General features: G+C 41.6%; 1 protein-coding gene across 1 annotated transcript; it reads right to left on the bottom strand.

The window, feature by feature from the left end:
• Positions 1–593: 593 nt before the first annotated feature.
• On the bottom strand, positions 594–12,624 carry LOC120042370 (NLR family CARD domain-containing protein 3-like; the record flags this gene model as incomplete). Its single annotated transcript, XM_038987198.1, has 4 exons — positions 594–1,109; positions 8,181–8,340; positions 8,627–10,391; positions 12,405–12,624. Coding segments are annotated over 4 exons (2,661 nt in total), but the record flags the coding sequence as incomplete, so codon positions are not given.
• Between the last annotated feature and the right edge of the window lie 4,501 nt (positions 12,625–17,125).

Raw genomic sequence — 17,125 nt, 5'->3', positions numbered from 1 at the left:
TGTGTGTGTGTCTGTCCAGTGTGTGTGTGTGTGTGTGTGTGTGTGTGTGTGTGTGTGTGTGTCCAGTGTGTGTGTGTGTGTGTGTGTGTCCAGTGTGTGTGTGTGTGTATGTGTCCAGTGTGTGTGTGTGAGTGTGTATGTGTGTGTGTCCAGTGTGTGTGAGTGTGTATGTGTGTGTGTCCAGTGTGTGTGTGTGTATGTGTCCAGTGTGTGTGTGTGTGTGTCCAGTGTGTGTGTGTGTGTGTGTCAAGTGTGTGTGTGTGTACAGTGTGTGTGTGTCTGTCCAGTGTGTGTGTGTGTGTGTACAGTGTGTGTGTGTGTGTGTGTACAGTGTGTGTGTGTGTGTCCAGTGTGTGTGTGTGTGTGTATGTGTCCAGTGTGTGTGAGTGTGAGTGTGAGTGTGAGTGTGAGTGTGAGTGTGTGTGTGTGTGTGTGTGTGTGTGTGTGTGTGTGTGTGTGTGTGTGAGTCCAGTGTGTGTGTGTGTGTGTGTTTGTGTGTGTGTGAGTCCAGTGTGTGTGTCCAGTGTGTATGTTTCTGTGTGTGTGTGTGTGAGTCCAGTGTGTGTGTGTGTGTGTGTGTGTGTGTGTGTGTGTTATTTCAGGGACACTGAGGAATCATAATAAACCCTTAACCCTGGATAGAGGGGCTCAGTGAATGTGGAGGTGAATGTGATCAGGTGGGTCAGTGTGTCAGAGGAGGCTCTATAGAAGGACAGAGTACCGGCTGGCCAGTCCAGATACACTCCTACTCTGTGGGAGCTGGAGGAGGGGACGTCTATGGTAGTGTGATTATTATTGTGCCAGGCAGTGTAACTGTTGTCAGAGCAGAACAGACTCCAGGACTTGTCATTGCATCCAAGACAACAGTCCTTACCCTCTCCTCTCCTGTTGATTCCTTTATATGTCACTCCTATATCAACCCTTCTCCCACTCCACTCTACCTCCCAGTAACAGCGCCCAGTCAGACCCTCTCTACACAGCACCTGTCTACAGTCCTCAAATCTCTCTGGGTGATCAGGATACAGCTGCTTCTCTCTCCTACATGTCACCTTTCTGTTCTCCTTAGACAGAGAGAGGAGTCTGTTTACTGTGTTTAGGTCCAGTGTGAGATCACAGACATCTGATGGATGAAACCAGACACAATATTAGAAATCATCATCATTCACATTAGAATGTTAACTCACTTTTCACTAATTCATTTAATGTAGATGTTTCTAGGTATCAAAAGGAGAAGTTAAGGTAACTTGAGACTTGTTGAATGATCATATGTTATACTGTATGGTAATATAAAACACACTAGTTCCCATTAATTACACACACACACACACACACACACACACACACACACACACACACACACACACACACACATACCTGTATACATCATGAAGACAAAACACACATTTCTAACATACACACACACACACACACACACACACACACACACACACACACACACACACACACACACACACACACACACACACACACACACACACACACACACACACACACGCACCTGTATGCATCATGAACACAAACACACATTTCTTATTTAACATGAACGCGCCACACACACACACACACACACACACACACACACACACACACACACACACACACACACACACACACACACACACACACACACACACACACACACACACACACACACACACACACACATTGTCAAAGCAACTCTTTTTCCCTGATTTCTGCTTCTGTAGAACTACAGCTGATATTTAATATGACCAAGTAAGTAATGATGGTGGTCTTTGACTTTGACTTAACTTGAATTAAGACTTATTCTTAGTCATATTCTTCACAGCAGTCAACACTCACATTTTCTAAGTCCAGGTTTCATTCTGTTCTCTCCACCATGTTCCACACTGTAGCGGTAAGCAGAAGAACAGACAGTCATTGAGGGATACACCTGAACTCACACACACACACACACACACACAGGACACACACACACTGGACACACACACACACACTGGACACACACACACACACACTGGACACACACACACACACTGGACACACACACACACACACTGGACACACTGGAGACAAACACACAGACACACGGTCAAGCATTGGTAAGAATGTTATGTCTCTGTCTGTCCTGTGTGTGTGTGTCTGTCCTGTGTGTGTGTGTCTGTCCTGTGTGTGTGTGTCGGTCCTGTGTGTGTGTGTCTGTCCTGTGTGTGTGTGTCTGTCCTGTGTGTGTGTGTCTGTCCTGTGTGTGTGTGTGTCTGTCCTGTGTGTGTGTGTGTCATGTGTCTGTCCTGTGTGTGTGTGTGTGTGTGTGTCATGTGTCTGTCCTGTGTGTGTGTGTGTCATGTGTCTGTCCTGTGTGTGTGTGTGTGTGTCTGTCCTGTGTGTGTGTGTGTTTGTCCTGTGTGTGTGTGTCTGTCCTGTGTGTGTGTGTCTGTCCTGTGTGTGTGTGTGTGTGTGTGTCTGTCCTGTGTGTGTGTGTCTGTCCTGTGTGTGTGTGTGTGTGTGTGTGTGTGTGTGTGTGTCTGTCCTGTGTGTGTGTGTGTGTCTGTCCTGTGTGTGTGTGTCTGTCCTGTGTGTGTGTGTGTGTGTGTGTCTGTCCTGTGTGTGTGTGTGTGTCATGTGTGTGTCCTGTGTGCGTGTTTGTGTGTGTCTGTCCTGTGTGTGTGTGTGTGTGTGTGTGTGTGTGTCTGTCCTGTGTGTGTGTCTGTCCTGTGTGTGTGTGTGTGTGTCTGTCCTGTGTGCGTGTGTGTGTTTGTGTCCAGTGTGTGTGTGTCTGTCCTGTGTGTGTGTGTGTCATGTGTGTGTCCTGTGTGCGTGTGTGTGTTTGTGTCCAGTGTGTGTGTGTCTGTCCTGTGTGTGTGTGTGTGTCATGTGTGTATGTGTGTGTCCTGTGTGCGTGTGTGTGTTTGTGTCCACTGTGTGTGTGAGTGTCCTGTTTGTGCTTCCTTTCACACTGGACACAGTTTTCACACACACTGGACTGTGTGTGTCATGGGTGTGTGTGTGTGTGTCATGTGTGTATGTGTGTGTCCTGTGTGCGTGTGTATGTGTGAGCCCAGTGTGTGTGTGTGTCCTGTTTGTGCTTCCTTTCACACTGGACACAGTTTTCACACAACTGGACTGTGTGTGTCATGGGTGTGTGTGTGTGTGTGTGTGTGTGTGTGTGTGTGTGTGTGTGTGTGTGTGTGTGTGTGTCCAGTGTGTGTATGAGTCTAGTGTGTTTCAAACTGGACACACAGGGCACACACACACACACAGGACACACACACACACACACACACACACACACACACACACACACACACACACACACACACACACACACACACACACACACACACACACACACACACACACACCCATGACACACACAGTCCAGTTGTGTGAAAACTGTGTCCAGTGTGAAAGGAAGCACAAACAGGACACACACACACACTGGGCTCACACATACACACGCACACAGGACACACACATACACACATGACACACACACACACACCCATGACACACACAGTCCAGTTGTGTGAAAACTGTGTCCAGTGTGAAAGGAAGCACAAACAGGACACACACACACACACACACAGGACACACACACACACACACACACACATGACACACACACACACAGGACACACACACATGACACACACATGACACACACACTGGACACACACACACACACTGGACACACACAGTCAGTATATAACTTTGTCCAAGTGGTGGTCAGAATGTTAGTCTTAACCAGCCTGATAAGTCAAACATGTCTGATATGAACATTGACATAAACCCTCTACATACTTGAGTTTCTCCAGTCTGCAGTGTGGATCCTCCAGTCCAGCAGAGAGCAGTCTGACTCCTGAGTCTCCTGGGTGATTGTAGCTCAGGTCCAGCTCTCTCAGGTGTGAGGGGTTTGACCTCAGAGCTGAGACCAGAGAAGCACAGCCTTCCTCTGTGACTAGACAGCCTGACAGCCTGCAAAGAGTCAAATCATATTAAAATCACACTGATATTCTTTGGCTGTATATTTTTTCTGCATATTCAGATATATCAGTGTCCTGAAACCTGCCATATCTATTTGTAAATGAAAAATGAATGAAAACCTGACATATCTGTTCATAAATAAATGTATCATTATTAGAAATGACAAAATATCAAAGTATTGCTCTATGCTCCAGCATTTTAAATTTCAGATCAAATGTTTCATATGAGGTGACAGTATATAATGTCACCTTTTATTTGAGGATATTTGAATACATATCTGTTTCTCCATTTAGAAGTGAAAGCACTTTATGTATCTAGTCCCCCCATTTGAAGAAGTCATTAGTATTCTGACAAATTTACTCAGTGTATTAAAGTTGAGTATTTGTATCAAAATAATCAAAAATGAAGCATTTGCAGTTTGTTTTGGTTGTGTTTAAAATGGTGGATGGTGACTGGAGTCATTTTCTGTCTAAGTGATTAGATAACATGTTTCTAAATTAACCCTGATGATGCAATGATTAAGAAAAATCATGAATGAATCATAAATAATAATGAGTGAGAAAGTTACAGAGCCTACAACAAAACATACTAACCTCTCACCATTACCAATAACAGAGACTACAACAAAACATACTAACCTCTCACCATTACCAATAACAGAGACTACAACAAAACATGCTAACCTCTCACCATTACCAATAACAGAGGCTACAACAAAACATGCTAACCTCTCACCATAACCAATAACAGAGGCTACAACAAAACATGCTAACCTCTCTCCATTACCAAAAACAGAGGCTACAACAAAACATACTAACCTCTCACCATTACCAATAACAGAGACTACAACAAAACATACTAACCTCTCACCATTACCAATAACAGAGGCCACAACAAAACATACTAACCTCTCACCATTACCAATTACAGAGACTACAACAAAACATGCTAACCTCTCACCATTACCAATAACAGAGACTACAACAAAACATGCTAACCTCTCACCATAACCAATAACAGAGGCTACAACAAAACATGCTAACCTCTCACCATTACCAATAACAGAGGCTACAACAAAACATACTAACCTCTCACCATTACCAATAACAGAGACTACAACAAAACATGCTAACCTCTCACCATAACCAATAACAGAGACTACAACAAAACATACTAACCTCTCACCATTACCAATAACAGAGACTACAACAAAACATACTAACCTCTCACCATTACCAATAACAGAGACTACAACAAAACATGCTAACCTCTCACCATTACCAATAACAGAGACTACAACAAAACATGCTAACCTCTCACCATTACCAATAACAGAGGCTACAACAAAACATGCTAACCTCTCACCATTACCAATAACAGAGACTACAACAAAACATGCTAACCTCTCACCATTACCAATAACAGAGACTACAACAAAACATACTAACCTCTCACCATTACCAATAACAGAGACTACAACAGAACATGCTAACCTCTCACCATTACCAATAACAGAGACTACAACAAAACATACTAACCTCTCACCATTACCAATAACAGAGACTACAACAAAACATGCTAACCTCTCACCATTACCAATAACAGAGGATACAACAAAACATGCTAACCTCTCACCATTACCAATAACAGAGACTACAACAAAACATGCTAACCTCTCACCATTACCAATAACAGAGGCTACAACAAAACATGCTAACCTCTCACCATTACCAATAACAGAGACTACAACAAAACATGCTAACCTCTCACCATTACCAATAACAGAGGCTACAACAAAACATACTAACCTCTCACCATTACCAATAACAGAGGCCACAACAAAACATACTAACCTCTCACCATTACCAATTACAGAGACTACAACAAAACATGCTAACCTCTCACCATTACCAATAACAGAGACTACAACAAAACATGCTAACCTCTCACCATAACCAATAACAGAGGCTACAACAAAACATGCTAACCTCTCACCATTACCAATAACAGAGGCTACAACAAAACATACTAACCTCTCACCATTACCAATAACAGAGACTACAACAAAACATGCTAACCTCTCACCATAACCAATAACAGAGACTACAACAAAACATACTAACCTCTCACCATTACCAATAACAGAGACTACAACAAAACATACTAACCTCTCACCATTACCAATAACAGAGACTACAACAAAACATGCTAACCTCTCACCATTACCAATAACAGAGACTACAACAAAACATGCTAACCTCTCACCATTACCAATAACAGAGGCTACAACAAAACATGCTAACCTCTCACCATTACCAATAACAGAGACTACAACAAAACATGCTAACCTCTCACCATTACCAATAACAGAGACTACAACAAAACATACTAACCTCTCACCATTACCAATAACAGAGACTACAACAGAACATGCTAACCTCTCACCATTACCAATAACAGAGACTACAACAAAACATACTAACCTCTCACCATTACCAATAACAGAGACTACAACAAAACATGCTAACCTCTCACCATTACCAATAACAGAGGATACAACAAAACATGCTAACCTCTCACCATTACCAATAACAGAGACTACAACAAAACATGCTAACCTCTCACCATTACCAATAACAGAGGCTACAACAAAACATGCTAACCTCTCACCATTACCAATAACAGAGACTACAACAAAACATGCTAACCTCTCACCATTACCAATAACAGAGGCTACAACAAAACATGCTAACCTCTCACCATTACCAATAACAGAGACTACAACAAAACATGCTAACCTCTCACCATTACCAATAACAGAGACTACAACAAACATGCTAACCTCTCACCATTACCAATAACAGAGACTACAACAAAACATGCTAACCTCTCACCATTACCAATAACAGAGGCTACAACAAAACATGCTAACCTCTCACCATTACCAATAACAGAGGCTACAACAAAACATGCTAACCTCTCACCATTACCAATAACAGAGGATACAACAAACCATGCTAACCTCTCACCATTACCAATAACAGAGGCTACAACAAAACATGCTAACCTCTCACCATTACCAATAACAGAGACTACAACAAAACATACTAACCTCTCACCATTACCAATAACAGAGGATACAACAAAACATGCTAACCTCTCACCATTACCAATAACAGAGGCTACAACAAAACATGCTAACCTCTCACCATTACCAATAACAGAGACTACAACAAAACATACTAACCTCTCACCATTACCAATAACAGAGGCTACAACAAAACATGCTAACCTCTCACCATTACCAATAACAGAGGATACAACAAACCATGCTAACCTCTCACCATTACCAATAACAGAGGCTACAACAAAACATGCTAACCTCTCACCATTACCAATAACAGAGACTACAACAAAACATACTAACCTCTCACCATTACCAATAACAGAGGATACAACAAAACATGCTAACCTCTCACCATTACCAATAACAGAGGCTACAACAAAACATGCTAACCTCTCACCATTACCAATAACAGAGACTACAACAAAACATACTAACCTCTCACCATTACCAATAACAGAGGCTACAACAAAACATGCTAACCTCTCACCATTACCAATAACAGAGGCTACAACAAAACATGCTAACCTCTCACCATTACCAATAACAGAGGATACAACAAACCATGCTAACCTCTCACCATTACCAATAACAGAGGCTACAACAAAACATGCTAACCTCTCACCATTACCAATAACAGAGACTACAACAAAACATACTAACCTCTCACCATTACCAATAACAGAGGATACAACAAAACATGCTAACCTCTCACCATTACCAATAACAGAGGCTACAACAAAACATGCTAACTTCTCACCATTACCAATAACAGAGGCTACAACAAAACATGCTAACCTCTCACCATTACCAATAACAGAGGCTACAACAAAACATGCTAACCTCTCACCATTAACCTCAAATAAAAGGTGACATTCTGTACTGTCGCCTAATATGAAACATACTATCTCAAATCCAACATGCTGGAGCATAACACCAAATGTAAAACTGTTAGCTTCACTGTCCAAACACATATGGTGTGGACTATGTGTGTCTGGTAAACACATGTGGATCTGGTGAACAGTTATCACTTGTTGACCAACTACAGGAATACTGACCTCAGAGTCTCCAGTTTACAGTGGGGATTCCCCAGTCCAGCAGAGAGCAGCTTCACTCCTGAATCCTTCAGGTCATTGTTACTCAGGTCCAGCTCTCTCAGGTGTGAGGGGTTTGACTCCAGAGCTGAGACCAGAGAAGCACAGCCTTCCTCTGTGACTCCACAGCCTGACAGCCTGACAAAGAGATCATCATGACTTCACAAACACACTGTTGATTTAACACCAGTAGTGTAGAAGGACAATGGCAGATGCATTTGGTTAATTATCCAAAACAACATATAGATTCATCTTCCATCTCCTAGAATTGTATGGTAATTTTGTTATACTAATGTGAAAATTAATGCATTTATTCAATATGTTTTTCAATACAATATCATATACATATTATAATACATATTTTTCTCTAAACTGAATATTTCTTCCTGATGATTAGTTCTAATATGTCATTTTATTTACTCACAGAGCAGCTCTGGAGGCTTTGACCACTGGCAGCAGCCTCAGAAGACCTTCCTCCGATCTGGAGTATTTCTTCAGGTCAAACACATCCAGCTCCTTTTCTGAAGTCAGCAACACAAAGACCAGAGCTGACCACTGTGCAGGTGACAGTTTGGGTTTTGAGAGACTTCCTGATCTCAGGTAGCTTTGGATCTCCTCCACTAGAGAATGGTCATTCAGTTCATTCAGACAGTGGAACAGATTGATGCTCCTCTCTGGAGAGGGATTTTCCCCGATCTTCTCCTTGATGTACTTCACTGTTTCTTCATGGCTCTGTGAGCTGATTCTTGTCTTTGTCAGTAGACCTCGTAAGTACTTCTGATTGGACTCCAGTGAGAGGCCCAGAAGGAAGCGGAGGAAAAGGTCCAGGTTTCCCGTCTCACTTTGTAAGGCTTTATCCACAGCACTCTTGTAGAAAGTAACTTCAGGGTCGTCGTTTGTTTGCAGCTTGTCCATTAGATTCTCATTGTTGTTGATGAATGAGAGGAACACATATACAGCAGCCAGAAACTCCTGAATGCTCAGATGAACAAAGCAGTACACCTTGTCCTGGTACACCACACATTCCTCTTTAAAGATCTGTGTGCACAATCCTGAGTACACTGAGGCTTCACTGACATCAATGCCAGCCTCTTTCAGGTCTTCTTCATAGAAAATCAGATTTCCATTCACAAGCTGTTGAAAAGCCAGTTTTCCCAGTGACAGAATGCTCTCTTTATTCCAGTGTGGACCTGTCTCTTCTTTCCCAAGATACTTTTCACTCTTCTGTTTGGTATGAAACACCACAAGGTGTGTGTACATCTCAGTCAGAGTCTTGGGCATCTCTTCTCTCTTATGTTCCAGCATGTGTTCAAGGACTGTTGCAGAAATCCAACAGAAGACTGGAATGTGGCACATGATGTGGAGGCTCCTTGATGTCTTTATGTGTGAGATGATTCTGCTGGCCAGGTCCTCATCACTGAATCTCTTCCTGAAGTACTCCTCCTTCTGTGGGTCATTGAACCCTCGTACCTCTGTCACCTGGTCAACACACACTGAAGGGATCTTACTGGCTGCTGCAGGTCGGGTAGTTATCCAGAGGAGAGCAGAGGGAAGCAGATTTCCCTTGATGAGATTTGTCAGCAGAACATCCACTGAGGTTGACTCTGTGACGTCCCAACAGATCTTGTTCTTCTGGAAGTCTAGGGGCAGTCGGCACTCATCCAGACCATCAAAGATGAACAGAACTTTGTACTTGTCGTAGTTGGAGATTCTTGATTCTTTGGTTTCCATTGAGAAGTGATTGAGAAGTTCAATGAAAGTGTGTTTGTCCTCTTTCATCAAATTCAGCTCCCGGAAAGGGAATGAAAATACAAACTGGACATCCTGATTTGCTTTTCCTTCAGCCCAGTCCAGAATGAACTTCTGCACAGAGACTGTTTTTCCAATGCCAGCGACTCCCTTTGTCAGCACAGTTCTGATAGGTTTGTCTTGTCCAGTTAAGGGTGTGAAGATGTCGTTACATTTGACTGCAGTCTCTGGTCTTGCTTGTTTCCTGGTTGTTGTCTCAATCTGTCTCAGCTCATGTTCATTATTGACCTCTCCTGTTCCACCCTCTGTGATGTAGAGCTCTGTGTAGATCTTATTGAGAAGTGTTGCGTTTCCTTGTTTAGCGATCCCCTCAAATACACATTGAAACTTCTTCTTTAGATTAGATTTGAGTTCACGTTGGCAAATCACAGCAAGCTCATCTGAATGAAGAAATAACACAGAGGATTTTAATATTACGTCTGTTTTAAGGCCTACAGTATTGAAGGACTGTTATAAAGTTTTAGATTATAATCATTTATTCTATTAACCTCTTTGGGCTGCAGGGGCAGTATTGAGTAGCCTGGATAAAAGGTGCCCATTTCAAACGGCCTCGTACTCAATTCTTGCTCGTACAATATGCATATTATTATTACTATTGAATAGAAAACACTCTCTAGTTTCTAAAACCGTTTGAATTATATCTGTGAGTAAAACAGAACTCATTTTGCAGCAAACTTCCTGACAGGAAGTGGAAAATCTGAAATCGATGCTCTGTTCTAGGGCCTGCCTATAAATGTCCTTGATATTTATTAGTATACATGCACTTCATACGCCTTCCACTAGATGTCAACAGGCAGTGAGAGAAGAAATGGAGTGTATAACATCATCTGAGGTCGAATAAAAGCTCTTGGCATGACCCCAATTTCCTGTTTTCTGGAACGCGCGAGAAGTGACCTGGTATTACCTTCTGTAAAGCTGTCGTTATAGACGACTAATATCTCCGGCTTTGATTTTATTTGATAAATGTGACAATATCATCGTAAAGTATGTTTTTTCAATATAGTTTTATTAGATTATTGAAATTTTTTCGGGACGTTAGGCGTGTTGCTTTGTCTGCATATGTTCAGGAAGGAGAGCTTTGCGCCACTTGGCTAGCTTTCCGTGCTAATTGACTGGAGAAGAGGACATTCTAAATCCAAACAACGATTGTTCTTGACAAAGGACCCCTTGTACAACATTCTGATGGAAAATCATCAAAAGTAGGACCCATTTTATGATGCTATTTCATATATCTGTCGAACATGTTGTACTAGTAGTTTGCGCCCAGATTTTGGGCACTCTCTCGCTATAACTAAGCTGGATGTCGTAATGAAGTTATTTTTAGGATTCTAACACGGCGATTGCATTAAGAACTAGTGTATCCATCATTTCCTATACAACATGTATTTTTTAGTCATGTTTATGAATAGTTATTTGGTCAGAATATGTGAGTGTCAGAAAAATATCCGGACGTTGTGGGAAAAAGATGCTACGTTAGCACAATGTATAACCACTGATTTCAGCTCTAAATATGCACATTTTCGAACAAAACATAAGTGTATGTATAACCTGATGTTATAGGACTGTCATCTGATGAAGCTTATCAAGGTTAGTCAAAAATTATATATCTTTTGCTGGTTTGTTACGATCGCTAACTTTTGCTGCTGGTAAATGGCTTGTGTTACTGGCTATTGTGGTAAGCTAATATAATGCTATATTGTGTTTGCTGTAAAACACTTAAGAAATCGGAAATATTGGCTGGAATCACAAGATGCCTGTCTTTCATTTGCTGTACACCATGTATTTTTCAGAAATGTTTTATGATGAGTATTTAGGTATTTGACGTTGGTGTCTGTAATTACTCTGGCTGCTTCGGTGCCATTTCTGACGGTAGCTGCAATGTAAAACTGATTTATAGCTCAAATATGCAAATTTTTCGAACAAAACATAGATTTATTGAATAACATGTCATAAGACTGTCATCTGATGAAGTTGTTTCTTGGTTAGTTTGGTTGGTTCTTGGTTAGTTATTTTGGTTTTGTGCATGCTACCTGTGCTGTGAAAAATGTCTGTCCTTTTTTGTATTTGGTGGTGAGCCGACGTCGGGCTTGCAGCCAGAAGAAGTTTCTTCTCTTAACTGACTGTATAAATGTGTAAATGTTTTCATAATGCATTACAGACTGGTGTGACTGATTCTATTATTATTGGTATTATTGATGGTATTATTAATGTTGTCTCTCTCTCTCTCTAAATTAGTCACCACAACACATCCCTGCTGCTACTTGATGAGGTCACTAGGTGTTGTGTTAAGGCTGCTACAATATCATTGAGTTACACAGCTACTTTAGCTGTACTTTAGCTACAGCTTTTAAATGTTATAAAACAGCATTCAACATGAGGCAGACAGATCTTACATTTCTCCAGTGTGTCAGCAAGCTCCTTCTGGTTCATTTTCCTCAGGACGTGCAGTGTGATCTTCAGAGCCCCCTCTCTGGCACTGCTCTCCTGCTTCTCATCTTCAGCATCCACCACTTTCTTATCCTGCTTCTGACTCTCAAAGCCTTCTGGGAGTTCTGGACTAAGAATCCTCTTGAACATCTTCAGCTCGTTCCTCACAAATGTCATAATTTTCTCTTCAAGCATCTGGAATAAATTAAGTAAATGAGTTAAGCAAGAGAATAAATGTTTCTCATTAACACATTAATGAATGATTGACAGATCAACTTTACTTGAGGTTAACAAAAACAAATATACATAACAGGACCACATACACTGAATATGGAGGCCAGGTCTGTTTGATGACTCTGGGAAGACTGACCACTGAGAATCTCTGACTCTGATCTCTCCTGTTGGTTTCTGTGGACAAAACATGAGATTACATCTCCTCATCCAGGGAGTACACACACACACACACACACACACAATATTGTTTTAGGACTATGGAAATGGACATAAGGATTAGCCTATGGATTATGAAAGCAACAAAAATAAATGGGGAAATGGGAGAGAAATGACTAGATACAGTGTTGTTTAACTCACTGACCATGACCCATGAGTTCTTCTTACCTTTGTTCAGTAGAAAAGTCTCCCTCTCTAAAGTGTATAGGACGACCCATAGACTTGTCACTCTTCATGGACACACAGCTGGGTACAGGGGAGGCTGGTCTCTCCTGCTTGATTGGACTTCAACACAACAGAGACAAACATTACATCTCTCATCTACTCTGAGCTCAGATGGGGAAACATAAGAACAGTTTCATTCCTAAAAGCTATATATCCATTTTCAGAAATGTTCGTAAATTAGCTTTTATTGTTTAAAGAAGTTATGTTTATGTTAAGTTATGTTTTTTGCTAAATGAGGAGATGGCACGTGGGTACCTGCTTCTATAAGCCAATGAGGAGATGGCACGTGGGTACCTGCTTCTATAAGCCAATGAGGAGATGGCACGTGGGTACCTGCTTCTATAAACCAATGAGGAGATGGCACGTGGGTACCTGCTTCTATAAACCAATGAGGAGATGCAGCGCGAACTGCGTCACAAATAGAACTGACTTCTAGACGCTCGTTGGCGCGCGCAGTGTGTCATTTTTAATAACGAAATTAATTTAGCGACGCGAGCGTTGTAGTCAGGCCCGCTAAAAGGCTGGTGTCGTTACTCTGCCTTCTCCGGTGGCATGTTGAGGTACATTTACTAACCGGGAGGGTTGAATTATGTAATTTATTGGTGGGCTGGAAGACGCACTCTTGTCTTTTCTATTCCGAGGTTGTTTACTCGCAATATCAGATATTAAGATGTTTTTTTATAATGAATGTATACTGAGGTTGAGGCTCTGACTAGTGATTATTTACCCGGTGTTCAATACCTGCTATTGAGGCGCCCTGAAAATAATATTCAAAAGATTGGTCCTTGGACGCAGAGAGGTTAAACACTAAAGTTACCGTCCATCTAGTGAAGAGAGGAGAACCGGACAGAGGTAGCCAGCATCCGTCAACGAGAGAATTATATATTGTTAGCTAAGTTAACTAGGATGCTGCTGGTATAGTAGCTAGTTAGTTTACCTAGCTGTACCGACTAGCTTGGCTAGCTAGCTGGTCGTTCTGTACCTCGTCTCGATGAAAATGACGAATCCGGTGAACCACAAAATGAAACAAGGACAGAGAGTGAAAAGGATCTGGCTACACTCATACTGTCCCTGACCGTAAAGAAAAAAGCTAATTGAACACTGAACTTCGGTGTCTCAACACTGTAGTGAACTCCGTCGTTATTCCCCAAGATCACCTCAGCCAACTCTGCGCGTAACCGGACAATATGCTTGGCGCCACACCGAACGTGGACGCGGACAGTTCTGTACGGGGACGCGGACAGTTCCAGAACGCGGACATGAGCAGTGCAACACAATCAACTAAACCCAGTCTTTACAGTGGGTTACATTAGTAATATTCATTTTATTATTATGTTAAACAAACATTCTAAGTTTTTTTTATAACAACATGTTGAGATCTGGGTCCATATCGCCAAAGTGTCTCAGAGTAGAAAATTGGTCGTATAAGTGCTGAGAATAAAGACATTTTACACTTATGGGTATAAATTAAAGCTATGCATGAAGTCTCTAGTCCCACCTAGTCGGCAGATATTTAGGACACCTCGTGAGCTGTCCTAAGTAGTTAAGAGTTAACAGCAGGTGTCTTGATAATACTATAGAATAATGCAGTGAGTCAGTGGTTCCTGAGCCACATGTAATTGCTTTGTAGTAGTTAAAATAATGTTTTATATTTCTATATGATCAATCCATTAATAATATAGACCTACATGCAACAGTATGTCTTGTGCTTTTGACAATGATTTATGTATAATAATTATGTATAACAAGCGATACCATGTATGTCTCAAGCATTTTGTCTTAATTTTGGCAGATTAACTCATGCTTATTTCTGAAGATTAACTCAGGTTTTCACCCAGCTGCTAAGGACCTGTGGCAGGAGTTGGACCTGTAGCTGAAAGGTGGCTGGTTCAAATCCTGGGCCGGACGTTGGAAAAAACAGGCGGAATTGTTCTGACCACTGGAGGGCTGCTGGGTTCACATCCTCAAAACATTAACCTTTTGTTGATCAGAACTCTAGAGGTTCTTCTTCACTGAACCCAAAAATATATATAACTTTTAGTGGTTCCATATATTAAGGAAGTGATAGAAGCCTTTTTGGTTCTATAAGGAACCTTATTTTCTAAGAGTGTATAATAAACACGTTTTTCTTTTGATTATTTAATTATCTACATCATGTTATTTCAAGTTGTCCCTTTGGAGCACAACATCACGTTGTTAAAAAATAATCCTAAATTGGGCATGGCTATAAATGCAGGCAACATTATTGGGAAGGGACTTGATGCCAACTATGCCAAAGCTATTTAGAGTTATTAAACGGGTGTGAAGAGTGTGTTGATATAACGGTAATATTGTCAAAAGTCTTATTGTAACAACGATCAGAATTGGTTAAAAAAATATGCATTCCATAATATTAGTCAATAATTAAGAGTAGGCAAAGTGGTCGTGTCGTGAAAATTCTATCAAATGTCTTACATTGCAACGAGTACAGTCAGGGTGCCGTGGAACCCCTGCAGTACCTCCACAGACCCCGGATTGAGAACCCCTGCAGTACCTCCACAGACCCCGGATTGAGAACCCCTGCAGTACCTCCACAGACCCTGGATTGAGAACCCCTGCAGTACCTCCACAGACCCTGGATTGAGAACCCCTGCAGTACCTCCACAGACCCCGGATTGAGAACCCTGCAGTACCTCCACAGACCCCGGATTGAGAACCCCTGATTTAGCAGATGCTCTTATCCAGAGTGATTTACAGTAAGTGCATTCATCTTAAGATAGCTATTTATTTTGGAAATGAACGTAATAAATTCTTCATAAAATTATCTTCTTACCTCTTAGCTTTGGTGTCATGTTCCCCAGAGAGATGCATTTTAGAGGCAGGGCCCCCCTCCTCTCTCTTCCCAGAGAGACTCATTTTAGAGCACTGACCCCTAAACAGAGATCCAGCATGTTGGTTATGGTTACCACAGTGACAACTAATTATTGAATGTCAATTGTTCTCATTTATTCATTATCTCTTTGAGAAATAAAACATTTACTAACAGACATATCGGACAGTCAGGTGATTTAATGCAATCACATGAACATGTAGTTGTGACATTTAATCTCCATGGTAACTGTCAATAATAATAATAAGTCACTGTTTGTTAAGGTAGTTATAGACAGTACAGCAACAATAATAATAATAATAATAATAATAAGTCACTGTTTGTTAAGGTAGTTATAGACAGTACAGAAACAATAACAACAATAATAATAATAATAATAAGTCACTGTTTGTTAAGGTAGTTATAGACAGTACAGCAACACAAGGCCATGTATCACAAATACACTGCTCAAAAAAATAAAGGGAACACTTAAACAACACAATGTAACTCCAAGTCAATCACACTTCTGCGAAATCAAACTGTCCACTTAGGAAGCAACACTGATTGACAATAAATTTCACATGCTGTTGTGCAAATGGAATAGACAACAGGTGGAAATTATAGGCAATTAGCAAGACACCCCCAATAAAGGAGTGGTTCTGCAGGTGGTGACCACAGACCACTTCTCAGTTCCTATGCTTCCTGGCTGATGTTTTGGTCACTTTTGAATGCTGGCGGTGCTTTCACTCTAGTGGTAGCATGAGACGGAGTCTACAACCCACACAAGTGGCTCAGGTAGTGCAGCTCATCCAGGATGGCACATCAATGCGAGCTGTGGCAAGAAGGTTTGCTGTGTCTGTCAGCGTAGTGTCCAGAGCATGGAGGCGCTACCAGGAGACAGGCCAGTACATCAGGAGATGTGGAGGAGGCCGTAGGAGGGCAACAACCCAGCAGCAGGACCGCTACCTCCTTCTTTGTGCAAGGAGTAGCACTGCCAGAGCCCTGCAAAATGACCTCCAGCAGGCCACAAATGTGCATGACTGCTAGAGCTGCCCCGGTCAACTGTAAGTGTTGTTATTGTGAAGTGGAAACGTCTAGGAGGGGCAACGGCTCAACCGTGAAGTAATAGGCCACACAAGCTCACAGAACGGGCCCGCCGAGTGC

Source organism: Salvelinus namaycush, unplaced genomic scaffold, assembly GCF_016432855.1.
Source record: "Salvelinus namaycush isolate Seneca unplaced genomic scaffold, SaNama_1.0 Scaffold661, whole genome shotgun sequence".
NCBI classification, from domain to species: domain Eukaryota; kingdom Metazoa; phylum Chordata; class Actinopteri; order Salmoniformes; family Salmonidae; genus Salvelinus; species Salvelinus namaycush.
Note: the sequence above shows the minus strand (reverse complement) of the source record. Positions and strands in the feature narration are given on the sequence as shown.